The 14961-nt window shown below is 41.1% G+C and overlaps 1 protein-coding gene across 2 annotated transcripts; it reads left to right on the forward strand.

Annotated features, from left to right (window-relative positions):
- Positions 1-2122: 2122 nt before the first annotated feature.
- Positions 2123-13287, forward strand: rgs18 (regulator of G protein signaling 18). 2 transcript variants are annotated; one of them, XM_053884101.1, is made up of 5 exons: positions 2123-2311; positions 5726-5830; positions 6664-6725; positions 7186-7352; positions 12241-13287. In XM_053884101.1, the coding sequence occupies exons 1-5, from the start codon at positions 2247-2249 to the stop codon at positions 12493-12495; spliced, it is 654 nt and encodes a 217-aa protein (XP_053740076.1). In that variant the 5' UTR covers positions 2123-2246; the 3' UTR covers positions 12496-13287. The 2 variants fall into 2 exon arrangements, with proteins under 2 accessions (XP_053740076.1, XP_053740077.1); XM_053884102.1 differs by lacking the exon at positions 2123-2311 and adding an exon at positions 5176-5383.
- The last annotated feature ends 1674 nt before the right edge of the window (positions 13288-14961 follow it).

Genomic DNA, 14961 nt, shown 5'->3' on the forward strand with positions numbered 1-14961 from the left:
TGAAATTATGTAAATATCCAGAAAGTGTTTTCACTCTATTTACTTGCTTTGCTGCTCCTGCTGTGTGTTTTCCGAACATGATTCAAACAGCAAAATGGAAACTATTTCATTGCATTTCCTTTCCTTTTTCTGTCAGTCACGCAGCCAGCAGACGCTATGAGGCCACGCCAAGCAAACTGGGGAAGATATTTGCAGACAGGAAGTAAGAATACTGGTGTTTCCCTCCTCGACCATGTCAGCAGTTTCTTCTCCACTTCTCTTTTTAAAAAACAGATAGCACTCCGAGCCACGACTCAGTCAAGACTTATTATCGCAATGAATAACAACATATCATCCTAAGCTAGAGAGCAGCTAGGAAGCTAAAAAAAAGCAGTAAGATCGTCCCATATTTGGTGAACTTAAAACAAATGCGACCATGCGTTGACATGACTTACTGAGTGCTCGATCTTGTATGCAACCAAATCGTGAACGCTACACTGAACATCAATGATTCCGCTTTTAGGAAACGTCAAAAAGTGGGACATTAGAAGCTCTGACTTTCCGGGTTGTGGGCTGTTTTTGTGCTCGAATTGAGGATGTTCTTTATTCAGAGAAATGAGAAAACGGAGTTTATTTGTCCTAGAAATGTTGCATAATTTATCGTGATACAATATGCATAAAGTGTGGCCAATGGAGGACCTTGAGAGTCAGGTGGGCCGCTCCAGCGCTCCTCGTGCTGAGCGATGCCGGGGATGAAAAGAAACAGGGTCACTTGTGTTGCATTTTCCGATGAGGCCAATGGATAAGGACAATACAGGTCCATTTTGAGGGAAAATAACACATACAGTCTGCAGTCCTGACTCCACCACCGGAGCTTACCGGGTTTTGAGGAGGATTAAAAACTGACAGAAAACAATGATATTAAAGGGACATGCAACTATATTGATAGAGATGCAGCAAGAGTACATGTTATGATGGAATATTTATGGAGTGGGGGGGTGAATAAATGACGTATTCACACATCAAATTAACAATTCTGCCAACTTAATGGCATTTTTTGTTGGTTCAGCTTCTGCGCTCCGACTTTAATTACTGCTTTTCTCGGCGACAAACAGGTTATCTGGGAGCGAAATTGTGTTCTTGCCACAAGGTGATTCTGAGAGCCAGCAACAAAAGGAGCGCATTAGCGAAATAGTTACATAATTAAAATTGTAAATGGTATTATTTGAAATAAAAAAAGCGGGGCTAATCTCCGGTGCCAGAGCGGCGGGAGCACCTCCTCGGCTGCTGTGATATTGATTCCGTTGGTTTTCTCATCTGGTGTGTTGACAAGAAGCAAATATATACAGAGAGGCTAAATGACTGCGATTCAATTTGGCTTCATGGTGATTCAGCATTTGGGTGTTTACCTGAGGAGAAGGTGTAGTGCAGCCCCTGTTTACTGGATCACTGGGCTGTGTCTGTGCGCCGGGTTTGTCTCTCACAATCAATGAGTTCGCTTCGACAAGACTTGGATTCAACCTGAAGCTGGAGTGGCCTTTAACATTCAGCGTAACATTTCTTTTTTCATACAAATTACTTTGATAGTTTGACAGTTTTAAGCAAGTTGGACAGCATACCAGACAGCCCTTTACATATTAGCTGTGGGAAACAAATCAAAAATGTTATTGGGATCGTGGGGAGGGAAAAATAACAGGGTAAACCAAGTTGTCCAAGGCGTTGGGTTAGTTCAATGTCTGGCACCGCAGTACGTAACGTAACACGTACGACAGTTACGGCAGCACAGTATCCCAGCATCTCACTCTCACACAGCCATCTACCACTACAGTAGCACCTACAACCCTCACGTCAGCTATTTTGAATGGCATTCCACTTACGTCCAATCCGACTTACAACCGGTGGGTCGGAACCGATCCCGGTCGGATGTTACGTGTAGTGGCACATCAGCCAATCACAGACTAGAAGCTGATCCAGGCGGTTGGTGGGCTGATAGCGTCTCTGATGGATGGAGCTTTGTTTGCTAGTAGACTCCTTCAGCAGATAGGACCCCAATTCTGCCTCTCCAATCCCATCACAATCTTTACTCCCGCCCCCAACAGCAGATTGGCCGGTTTGATAGCTCATCTTTAGAGGCAGGGGAAGTCATTTAGCATCGGCACGTGTTGCCAAGTCACGTCTGGTGTGTGAATACCTCAGCTGACTTGTTGGAGGTCGGCACTCTCCCTGCATTTGAACTGCTTCGCCACCAACTTTCTGAAATCCAGGCCATGGCGAGTCTCAGCTCAGACCTATCATCGACAATATTTGTCTTCATAACAAACAACGTCTTCCCGTGAGTTTTGCTTCAGTTTCAGGAATTGTTTTGACTTGGAGGCTTCACTTGTGTTGTGGTTTGTGGGTGGGAGGTTTGGTCAAGCCTTCCTTGTTGACCTGGGTCTCCTTGGGCACTCTTGTTTCCTCCCAACTTCAGTATATGAGTAGGGTTATCTGTCTGTCCTCTCTCCGAATGTAGCTGGGATGATTTTTTACCTTGTAAATTTTTGTATATATTGTTCATTAATACAGCATGTTTGGCAGTATTATTGCGTTTTAGCTACCGAGTTTGAGTCGTCCTTGTGCTGGGGAATAATATGTGCCTTTGTTTGAGTGCGTCATCATAGGCCATGAACTGTGCAATAAAGTCATAATAGAATAAGCAAGGATAAGTCCAGCCATTTGAATAAAGCACCACCAAGCACAGTCGGAGGTAGCAGTTATTGTGGCAGAGAGAAAATCTTTTCATTTACTGCTCAGTGCTCTTTACCGCCATCATCGTTCAGGGTCATAACTGAAAGAGCGACTATTCTGCTAATGTGCCCAGCAAATGAGGCGCTTGAAAGCGCACTGACCCCGAGATCCAGTCGCGGATATAAGGTGAGCCAGGCAGATATTAACATGGGTAAACATCACGCGCCGTGGCCAAATTCATGCCGCAACAAAAGCTAGATGGAAACAAAAAAAAAAAAAGGGGCCTTCAAAGTGAATGCTGGCTTTCATCTCATAGTTAAATTTGCTTAGATTGTAATGAATCGACAGGGACACTAATTATTTCTCCTTTGTTTTCACACTGCCAACAAACACAGCGAAGGTCTTTGTAAATATCCGTAAAAAGAGACTCTCCCCTGAAAAACATAGACATCACATTTATCTCTGCTGAGGCCAGAACGAGTCCCTGGTGTTTTTCATCTTGTCGCAGCGAGTTTGTCTCTCTCCATTAGAACTGTGATGCTAAGAAATGAGCTCAGCACACTCGGCAAACACACTTTATTATTCATTATCTTGCACTCTCAACCGTATGAAATGTACATTTAAAGGACATTTATTCGAGAGTTTATTCATATGGCAGATGTGAACCCGAGCAGATGCAACGTCCGCTTGTCCTTGAGAAAGGCCGAGCCGCAGCCCGACAGTAAATCTGCGCTGCTGTGTTGTAAAGTGAGAAGGGCAAAAATAGTTTTATGTGCGCTTGCTTCTACTTCATTCGTCACTTTAATTCGTATGCAAGGACGGGAATACAGAGCAGGCAAATTCATTTTAATGTGAGCTCAATTTTGGTTACATATTTTAAGTGGTGTCTAGTGATCTACTAGCAGATTGTCATTACATAAATGTCCCACTCTCTTCCCTTTTTAATAAGCGAGCATTCAAAAAAAAAAAAAAAAAAATTGTCTTCACTGGAACACAAACACAACCGTGACAGTTATGACTCTGCGATTGAGATTAAACTTAATGGCCTTTGGGAAATTTTGCAGCCACTTTTAAAGTTCAAATAAAGTACAGCGAGAAAACATTTAAACAAGGGCTGTCGCTAGATTAATATTGAAGTGTCAATTCATCGTGCAAGAGGTGAGTTAACTTGCAGTTAATGGCAAACTACTCACACATTTTGTGTCTGTTCTCTATGGAACTTAAGGGAACATTTAATAAAACAGCACTAGAGTGGCCATTAATGCTTATAATATTGTCATTTAAGCTTGTTTTTGAACTGTTTAGGTTATTTTAAAGGATGTTTTTGAAAGTATTTGTCATGTCGGGTTGTTGCAGTAAACAAATGTTTGCATAAAGTTTGCATTAACAGCCACTCTTGTGTGGTTAAAACCTTCTTTTAAGTTACATTTAGAGCAGATACAAAATCTGTCACAAAGTGTGACTAAACTCAACTTCAGTGCGATTAAATGAGAATGAAATTTTAATCTTGTGACAGACCTAAGTTTTATTGCAGAATAAATATTTTTAAAAAAACTTAAAATATCTTCAAATTACCCTTATTTATTACCAGATTTTATTGAAAACATCAGAATCAGAATCAACTTTATGGCCATGGTCAGTGGGGATCCCACCAACTAGGAAAGTGCTTTGGAATAAAGTGCTGTCAAAAATAAAATAAAATAAAATAAAATATTTCAACGCATTCATTGTAATATTTTGAAGTACAGGAGATATTTTTTTTATTTTTCTTTCATATATAACTTCTATAACATTTCTCACTTACTGAAACGCTCCAGCTGACTGAGGCTAAACATGAGCTAGCAACAACACAGGGAGCCAGGGGCTTCAAGCTACAGAAAATCAATGGCCGGATGGGAGCGACAAAATCCAGGCAGGACTGTGGGGATGTGGTTTGGTTTATATGGACTGACTCTTCTGCAGGAGTGGATCCTGATGAGATCAGTGGATGCCAGCGGGTGGAGTCTAGACTGAGGAAGATTAGAACTAGTATGTGGAAGACATGAATTGTCTAATGAAGGTGCACTCTTGTCTCATTTTTGGACTGAAAACATGCCACCGTTGATCACAGGGAGGATGACAGATGCTCTCAGTAGTGACTCTGGTCCTCCTCTGCATCACCTCCTTCACACAGTGTGTACTCTCACAACCGATCCGACCTTCTTCAGCTGGCTCAGCCTGTCTGTCTGTGAAGTTTTAAGCTCCAAATTGCACTCAGCCTCCTTTCTCCTCAGCTCCTTTCAATTACTGAAGTTCAGCCTTCCTGTCCGCATGTCCACGGTTTATCGTGATAGAAACCAACGTAATGGCGTGTGTTTCAGCCAGATAAACGCCCCAGTATTTCTGTAAGTAGTCTTACATTTCTAAGTAAGGAGGGCGAGCAGAGAGGTTTTCTGCGACGCATTAGTGGTCGAACCATTCCAGGAAGTAGAGCAGCGGCGTTAGGAAGTTACATATGTGCTGGTTAAACCGAGGCAGTGCTTCATCACACACTAGCTGAGACATGCACAGCAGCACGGAAACATGCGCCGCTGTATTTCCTCTATTTAACTGCATGCCCCCAAAATAGGAAGTCGTTTCTTAAAATGCTCCGTCCTGACTTTTTAAACGGAGCCAAGATGAAGGATGGCAACGGCAGGTTGGCTTTCTTTTCTTCACAATTCTCCTTTGTTAAGTTATTGTAGCATATCTGGGGATCAATGAAAGAGAATTTGAAATAAATGGCTCTTCCTCGAGCTTCATGCATTTTTACTGCTTCGATATATTAAACAAAGTTGCCTGAAGCCAAAGCAGAGGAGGACTATACATCTGGTTCTATCTGACAAGCTTTAATCTTTTGTTAAAGTTCCAACAAAGATAGCTTGCTGTGTGAACCGCTGTGAAGGTGCAGGAGAAAGTATTTTTGATAAGATGCTGATTTCAGTGAATACTACACAGGGCTACTTTGTGAGACTTGATATATTTTCCCCTTTGTTTGCAGGCTGAAAGACAAGGAGAGGAAAAGCAGACTCAGCCTTTTTCTCACCAAGTCTGGATCGCATGAAAACGTCAGTCCAAATAAGAAGACAAACACGGCGAGCAGCAAGTGAGGCCAAATTATTTATACCCTTTTGATAGTTTCATTCTCCTAGAACAACCGTGTAGTCTATTTTGAAGTGATTTTTACTTCTTTTTTCATCTGAAAATTAAATTCATTTAGCAACGTTGGTGAGTAATACAACATACAGTCATTTATTTTGGAAATTCTAGAGACATTTACAGCCATATACAGCCATTTATGTCACTATGAGCTACAAGGTTACGGTCTTGCAAATGAGTTATGTCATGACAAATTTGAAAATTTCTTCTTATAGTGGAGGAATTTTGTCGACTATTTTTATTGCATGAAATCTGAAGCGGAATTTGTTACTGGGAATGTCAGGAAGATTTACTGCGCAACGACCTTTAGCTACTCCAAAGTGGTCCACCCACTAATCCAGAAGAAAACTGCATTAAATTACTATAAATATAACCTGTCTCTTGCCATGGTTTGTGAACCATGGCATTGAGCTTTATCTGTCATTGCCATGTTTTTGTTTGGTTGCAATATCACTAAGTAGCGCATCACTGTCATTTCTTATCTTGTGTGAGTCCGCCATTAATATTTCCAACCTCCCACAAAGTGATGGGTGGATGAGTTATCATGAAACAGTGTCCTGGTTTTCTGAGGCCACCAGATGGCACTGTTTCACGATACCCCATCACTACTCCCACGAGGCTAATCCAATCCAAACAACCACCTCCGTACCTCCGAACCTTCTATCTTATTGTCTGTAAACTAGCAAAGTGACATGACAGCACAGGCAGGAAAAAGTAGCGCACTATTCAAAATATCCTGCTGTGTCATCAAGTGCTGACCAGATGTCTGATTCTCCTCAGCGTTTCACCCGAAGAAGCCCTACGATGGAGAGACTCCTTTGAAGATCTGCTGAAGCATTCAGGTCAGATTATCGCCCCATTTTCCTGCGGAAAGTTGCCCCCAAACTGCTTCTGAAGTTGTCCGACACAATCTCCCCGTTTTGGATTGTGAAACTGAAGTGCACCAGGCGCTTTCACGACGTCATTCTGTGTTTGCTGAAATGTAATACAGAAACTGCAACTTCCTCACCGTCGGAAAAGTTGCACTCATGCAGAACAAAGGAACACTTTGAGTCTTCATTTGGCCGCAGTTAATATTGTAAATGCTGTATAATGAGAATACCATTAATGTTAAAGTGCTCTGAAGCTTTTAAACGTCTGTCGATAATTTAATTGTTTATTCAGTAAGCACACATTAGTAGGATGTTATGGAAATTGCACTCCTGTGTGATCTTCAATTGTCCTCCACACGCGGAAAATGAAGCCTTTTCATCTCATTTTATTCATTTGTGTGAAGCAACTTTTTGTCCTGTTTTTCATCAGAGGGGGTGGAAACTTTCTCTCAGTTCCTCAAGACGGAGTTCAGTGAGGAAAACCTGGAGTTCTGGTTGGCCTGCGAAGAATATAAGACCTACGACTCCCAAACAAAGCTGCTGTCCATGGCGAAGTATATTTATACGCTCTTCATTGCATCAGACGCACCTAAAGAGGTACGGCTCCCCTGGTCACGTGCTGCTCCGCAGAACAGAAACTTGCATGTGGTTAAAGTCACAAAGGTTTGAAAGACTCTTGCGCAGAGCCTGGAGCTGGTTGACCTTTGCTCGTTTGTTTGGAGCTTGTTTAGGTCATGTATCTTCAGAGCATGCATAAAAAGGTTACTTCTATGAGATTGAAGATTTGAAAGTGTACTCTGGAGGACGACGTGTCCACCAGCCCGAGCTGCCTGAGGGCATGCAGCCGCAGCTCCTCTGACCGTCCAGATCTGGTGTCTGTTGGTATGAGGTTGTGACATTTCAGCGCGGAACTGCACAGAGCTGCACCCACTCATCTTCAGTCGGTTATCAATTCAGGCTGCAGAAGGATGCAAATGTCTTTCGAGAGGGAAACAAATGCCAATTCAATTGACTTAAATGTGTTGAAGAACTGTCTGACAGTTATGAACTGTCGACAGGAACGTGCACCACCGCGATCACCCAAATTATTAATAACCTCCTTAATATTGTTGGCTTCGTATCATTCCTTAACAGAGTGTAAACATTTATTTAGGATCTTATGCCGTGTTCCAGTTCCCTCAGAAGTGGGAATTCAGAGCTGGGAATGATGATAAATTCAGGGGTTGCACTTTCCAAATCATAAACAGTAGTGCAGGCATTGACCAGGCAGCAGCAACATTTAGAATTGCACGACAGAAACATTTCTACACATTCATGTGTCGAACAATACTATGTATTCGATTTAAAGAAAGAAAAAATAGAAGTTTAATGGACACAATTATAGATGAGCTGTACTCATTGTTGACACTCTGAGCGGCCATCTTGGATTGAGTGGTACGGGTGGTGAGAATTCTCCACCTCCAGGTCCGAGGTCAACGAGAGCGTGCTCACATACTCACATTTACAGTGGTACCTCGGTTTTCAAACATCCCGCAATTCTAACAAATCGGAGTTCGAACATAAATTTCGAGATTTTTTTGCTTCGGATGTTGAACGAAAATCCAGAATGCGAACGCTCCCGAAAAAGCCGGTCATATTCTTGCTGATGCCTCCAAAATGGTTAGCCCTTTCAAGCATAAATTATACTTCAAAATGTGTCATTGCTCTTTTAGGATGAAACAAAACCAAAAAAATAGATATTTCAAGAAGACATCCACTCATGCGGAAAAAAAAGAGAATCTTCAAAATCATACAAACTGAGCTACTTTACTGCCCCCGGGTTGTTGCTCTCCATATGTATTTTTTCATTCATTTTAATTGTCAAGGGTCTCCCTGAATAGAAATTCCTCCTCTGCGCGGCACTTAATCTCCTCTGTCGGCCATCTTGCTTGACGTTTACAACGTAGCAAGGTGTAGAGACAAAATGTTTCTGCTTTTAGATTTGACTTTTCAAACTTTCTATTAGTAAATTAAACTTCAAATGAAGGATTCAATGCCGCTTTCTACCACATGCAACAACATTAACATCAGCAAAAGATGATATTTGTCAAGCAGGACAAGTGCCAAGCTTGTGTTCTACTTCCTGGTCTGACGACAAACGTCTCATGATTGGCTGACATGTCCAGGTTTTTGCTTCGATTTGCCATCGCACAAAAATCAGAACCAACTTTCAAACAGACAATTACGCACCATGGCAGTTATATTTATTTACAGTGGTACATCGGTTTCCGAACGTCCCGGAATTCGAACAAATCAGAGTTTGAACCAAAATTTCGAGATTTTTTTGCTTCGGATATCGAACGAACATCCAGAATTCGAATGCTGCGGAAAAATCGGGAAAAACCATAACGTGCACGGACCGATCAGCTGATCCACGCCGCGCTTTGTTATTGTGTATAACACCTCTGTATGCAGACGTGTCCCGTTAGCTCCATTTACTGACTGTTTTTTCTTCATATTGAGGTGTAAAACCTTTCCTGTCTCCGCACTGGACCGTGGTAGAGTGTCACAGGGGAGGTGCTCGCACTCCAGGGTTTGATGTCCTGTTGTGGGCTGGAGCTGGGACAGGGATGAGGCGAGTCTGGGACAGAGCGTTACTTGGTTTATGACTTTGTCACAGCCAAACTGCACAGAAGCGCACATTCAGAGCTGGACACGCACCGGGCACCTCTTCACTTCTGGAGAGACGTCACTCACTCGGCAACCCCTCCCACATGCAGCGGCCACACACATAGAGGAACAGCGCACCTGCAGCAGACACTCTACATTCACTCCTACAAAAGCCTATTTTAAGGCTTGGAACGCATTATTTCTTTTTCCATTCATTGTAATGGGAAAAATCGATTCAGATTTTGAACAAATCGTTTCTCGAACGGCCGTCTGGAACGGATTGTGGTCAAGATCCGAGGCACCACTGTAGTTCTATTTATTTCATAACGAAAAAATTATCTTTTTGTATCCCCCTGGGGACGTGGTACATGTTCATCATATGCTTGTCAAACAATTTGCTTGATAAATATTGTGTTTTGCTAACATAAATATTAAACGTGTCTAAAAGTGCCTTTAAATCCCTCATTTGAAGTTTCATTTACTGGTTTCAAAAAATGACACATGGTAAAACGTTTTTTTTTTGCTACTAATGCTAACAGTTAGCAACACAATATGTGGCTTTACTTGAAGATTCTGAAGATTATCGTGGCAAAATCTACCCTCTGAGTTGTAACATCGTGTTTCCGAAACCATGGCGCTAAAAGGAAAAATTCTCATTCACCACACACTCCGCTCATAACAAACTGCGAAGGACTTCAGAGAATTTGACAGAATCGTCATGCCACATATTACAAAGGAGATGGATCATCAATTTGGGTTGGGTCATCTATTCAAGGAAGAGTATTTCAGCACTCTTTTCAAATTGGGAGAGACATATTTTATGAACGCGCAGCTGAGTTTTTTGTTCCTGCCAGAGGGGAGTTAGAGCTCAAGTTATCACGTACACTTGCAGTTCAGGTCAAACGGGTCCGGTGCGATGTTGGGTTGAACATTTTCTCCATGAATTCTGGGAGAAAAGTGAGTTCTTAAAAAGCAAAGCAGGTGAGCAGTTAAGAAGCCAAACTGAATTATAGAAAAAAAAAAGGATGTCAAGTACAGAAGCTCCGCTATTACAGCGCCAGCCGCGTGTTGTAATGTAGGTAGAATATGAGTTGATATGTCCTCGGAGAATCTGCTGCAGCAACAAGAGGCCTGCTCTTTGAGTGATCGAGGAATTACCCTCTGAGTTAGACAAATGAAACTGAGCGCCTGAAGAGTGAAGCCTGAGAGGAGAATTTGCAATCGCGTTCATGGCTGCTTTAAAAACACATTTCAAATTTGATTAGAATTTAGACTCATAAAGGCTAATCAGAGTGTTTTACAATTCAATCGCCAAATTGAACCGTTTCCTTGTCAGCTGAGCCTCTGGAGAAATAAGCGCGAGCACATTACGCATTAAAAATGGCAATATCGCGTCCGTACAGTCAAACATGAAGCAAATAAACATGCAAATGAACTCCACCAAAACGCATGGTCCACTGGCCTAAAAGCTATTACACTGTAATACTGGGGAACCTAATAAGAGGAGGCTTTCATAAATGTATTAAGAAACTAAATAATTAAGTGAGAAAATACGCAAAGCAACTCTGCTGAGATTTTGCTGCAAATGAATCGGCAACAACAGAGGTGGTATTATTACAGTGCCCTTACGGTACTTGTACATAAGTATGCCATTTGTTGTCGTCTTTTTAACAAGTCATATCCCCACGAGTGCCTTATCAGCACAAGCCAGGGCGGTAATATTCCTCCCTTTGTCATGGGTTATTATAACAATAAGCAGAAAAGCTTTTGTTTGACATGGGAGGTGTTGGACGGCCAACACTTGAGACGGACGTCCCTTGACTTGGGGAGTAAGGTGGTGAGGTTCAGGGGTAAAAAAAGCTGACCTGCGGAGGCAACTCCTGATGGGAAATGACTGGAGACGAAGACAAATAATAGTTTTGAGTTCCCGCTGGGAGTGTGGGCGGAAATAAATATTTTACAAAGAATTCAATTGATATGAATGTATGAAACTTTAATGGCGCACGCTGCAATGCAATGTTGTGTTTAAATGCACACACTCGCTGAGGTGGTAATGAGGGAGCGCGTGCCTAAGTCTGGATTCAGGGTCAGGTTATGAACGTATGGCAGGGACTAAAACTAGCAGTCTGCAGTCTTGATTCCACCGCTACAATCTGTCGCAGTTTCTGTCTCTACTTTTTGGACCCTTTGTGAGTTAGCAACTGAGGTATTAAGGATAATAACGCAAAACAGGACACTCACGCCAATTCCGTTTTATAGCATTTGAAATATTGTTGATGCCAATGAGCCCAATGGCACAAGCAGGTGGAGCAGCTCTCTCTACACAGGGTGAAAAATTTTCAAATTATTTGTGGAAGCAGATGGAACAGTTTAATTTCCTGTTCCGTTAGACACCTTATTGTCTTCATCTTTGACTTCATATGAAAATTATGACAGGCACAATAATATGCTAGATTGAAATTAAGGGAAATGTGAATATTAAATGATGAGTTAAAATAATTGGGTTGGCTTATAAGACGTTTAAAGGATATAAAAACAAGGTCTTAAATAAAGTTTTGTTCATTTTTAGTCAGCAAAATCTGGTAAAAAAAAAAAAAATTACAATAATTTAAAAAATAATTTAATGAAGTTATTTTAGCTATATGGCCTTATAGTGAACAAAATTTTTTTTTTTTTTTACACAGATATAATATAACACCAGGAAGCATTTTATTATTATCATCACGTGGTCATATGTTATTGCCATTGTCTTTGTAAATATTGTTTTCTTGAGTACTTTCTCCTCTTTTGATGGTTTGTTAACAATATATTATCTCTCTATGTTTTGCCTCTGTAGGTCAACATCGACTACAACACCAAAATGTCCATCCAGAAGAACCTGGAGCAGCCCACCAAGAGCTGTTTCGAAGCAGCTCAGATGAAAGTCTACAGTCTGATGAAAAAGGACTCTTACCCGAGGTTCTTGCTCTCTGACATTTATTTGCATCTCACCAGGAGAAAAGGCCCCGGAGCCACTATGTTTCGGAGAAGGTCACGCTCCTGTGTGTTTAACGAGAGAGGCGAGCCCACATCTGAACCTTCAGCATGGTAGAGCACATAGGCAGCTGTCAATACATGGTTTCTTGCTAATAAAACTGAATCCAAGGTAGAATATTCAACCTTTAATGAGAAATAAATTATTTTCATGGGCTGCGGAAATGTGCTTATCATAACTGAATTTTCATTTTTGCACTTTCAATCGTCTTTGGCAATTCTTCTCACTGTATGATTGCATATTTAGAATATAGCATAAACACAAAGATTGCAAATATTAAGGGCAATAAAGTTTGTCTCTGTATGTACAACTGCATTTTGCCATGCTAGACTCTTCATGTGGTGTTTTCAGGTTGTCTTTGCGCGGCAGAAATGGAAAACTAAAAGTATGTTTTTATTGGAAAAATATTAAACTAGAAAAGCACTGAGAGAGCGCCAACCTCCGGCAAGCAGCTTCAGTCCACCCCCTTCCAGGGTCTTGGCGATATGATGGTTTTTACCTCCCCTATATTTCCTTATTCTGTCTCTGCTATCGTGTAGAACCTGTGCCTGACCATTCTTTGTGGAGTTACAGTCAGTTTCGGACTATAACCAGCTAACTTTTATCCCACAGTCTGTGTGGCTTTGAAGAGTTATATTGGCAGTTTTTTTCATGAGTCAGTCTCGATGCTAGGCACCTTTTTAAAACTAGTTTAGCAATGATCCTCATGTGTTTTTAGGCCTAAATTTCTGACCATTCTCTGGCACAGACAGAACTGCTACACCTGTAGTGTATTATAGACCTATGTGGCTTATGTATGAAAAAATGAAAAATGCATTTCCCTTCATAAATCTAATGGGTGGGGCATATTATATCTATCTATCTATCTATCTATATCTATATCTATATCTATATCTATATATAGATATATATACATATATATATATATATATATATATATATATATATATATATCTGATATATATATATATATATATATATATATATATATATATATATATATATATGTATATATATCTGATAGATAGATAGATAGATATAGATAGATATATTAAATGCTCCATAGTCCAGAAGTTACGGTTTTTGCTAGCCTATCTCCCAATGTTAAAGAATAATTTTTAAAAAATCCAGGAATAGAATCACTTGTTCTTTGTATCATTCCACAAAATTTCATACAAATCTGTCCATAACTTTTCAAGTTATTTGATCAGCAACAAACAGACAGTTGCCCACCACAAGTCTCACAGGGGTCTTCAACTTCTCCATGAGGTCACACTGTTGCGCTGCCTCTTTGGTGAAACTGTATTTCCTTTCTGCGTCAGAAATAGTGAAACCATGTTGAAAAAAGGGCATATTTTTGATGTCATGAACAGAAAACTATTCTATAACTATAAGTGACGAGTAATTTAAGGCGGGGAAAATGCATGAAGACTGTTGCAAACACATGCATCGTGTTAAATGCTGATCTGGGAATTTCAATTTTTTTTTTTGTTTGTTTGTTGGGTCTTCATGTTCCCAGAGGCTCAGGCATTTATTCTTTCACTGCAGATTGTGCTAACTTGTGCATCTGTGGAATAGAGAGCGACGTTGGCACACAAGAAGTTGTTGCTTGGTTATAGTCGACTGATAGCTGCAACCTTAAATGACGCTATGGATAACTTATTGCCAGCCACTTTGGAACACCCCAAACGGGTCAGCAGTCTGTTGCAATGCCTCTCTGGAGCACCCTGAGGAAGCCCTAGCGCACGGAGAACTGGATGTTCACTTTAACCCTCGCATGACATGCTGTTTGTTTCAGCAGCAGTTTATTCACAAAGAAATTATTTATTAACCTCTACAACATCCAAAAATGAACATCCCTCATGTGTGGCTTTATTTGTATTTTTAAATCGATTTTTTCTGCTCCTTGTGAAAAGCGGTCACTCCCACACGGACATACTAATGACCAATCACAAGTGAGTGGGCGGGTCGACCTGTTGCTGAATTCAAATCAGAAACGAAAGCAGAAACTAGCACATCTGAAGTGCATCAACACCGTACAGAAGAGTTGTTATTACAGCTGCATGTTCGGATGACCACACTCCGCTCAATACTTCTCTGTATTGAGAGGCATCAATACATAATGCAAGTTCCATCTGCGGCGCAGCGAAGTGGTCATCTAAGTATAATGAACACCCTCTGGCCAATCGGAATATTAGTATTCCTGTATCTTTTAAATCAGATGATTCTGCAGCGGTAGCAGCAGCCATTCTCCGAGGCGCTGACCTGCCGGTGGATAATAAATGTATCGATTGTTTTACGCTGAATTTTGCAAAAGAACATTGTGAAGCGCCTCAAAGCGTCTGAGCTTATTCAACTGTACACGCTTCCGTTCATCCGCAGCTCACATCGGTCACATTTCCGCACTCTCTCCAGCAACATTGTCAACATTATCGCAGTTCATATGACAACTCCATCTCATTAAAGGGGATTTATGTTGATATCCATCCCCTTTCTGCGCAGCCTTCAGAACGAGGCCGCCAT

This window comes from Synchiropus splendidus, chromosome 13 (genome assembly GCF_027744825.2).
Source record: "Synchiropus splendidus isolate RoL2022-P1 chromosome 13, RoL_Sspl_1.0, whole genome shotgun sequence".
NCBI classification, from domain to species: Eukaryota; Metazoa; Chordata; class Actinopteri; order Syngnathiformes; family Callionymidae; genus Synchiropus; species Synchiropus splendidus.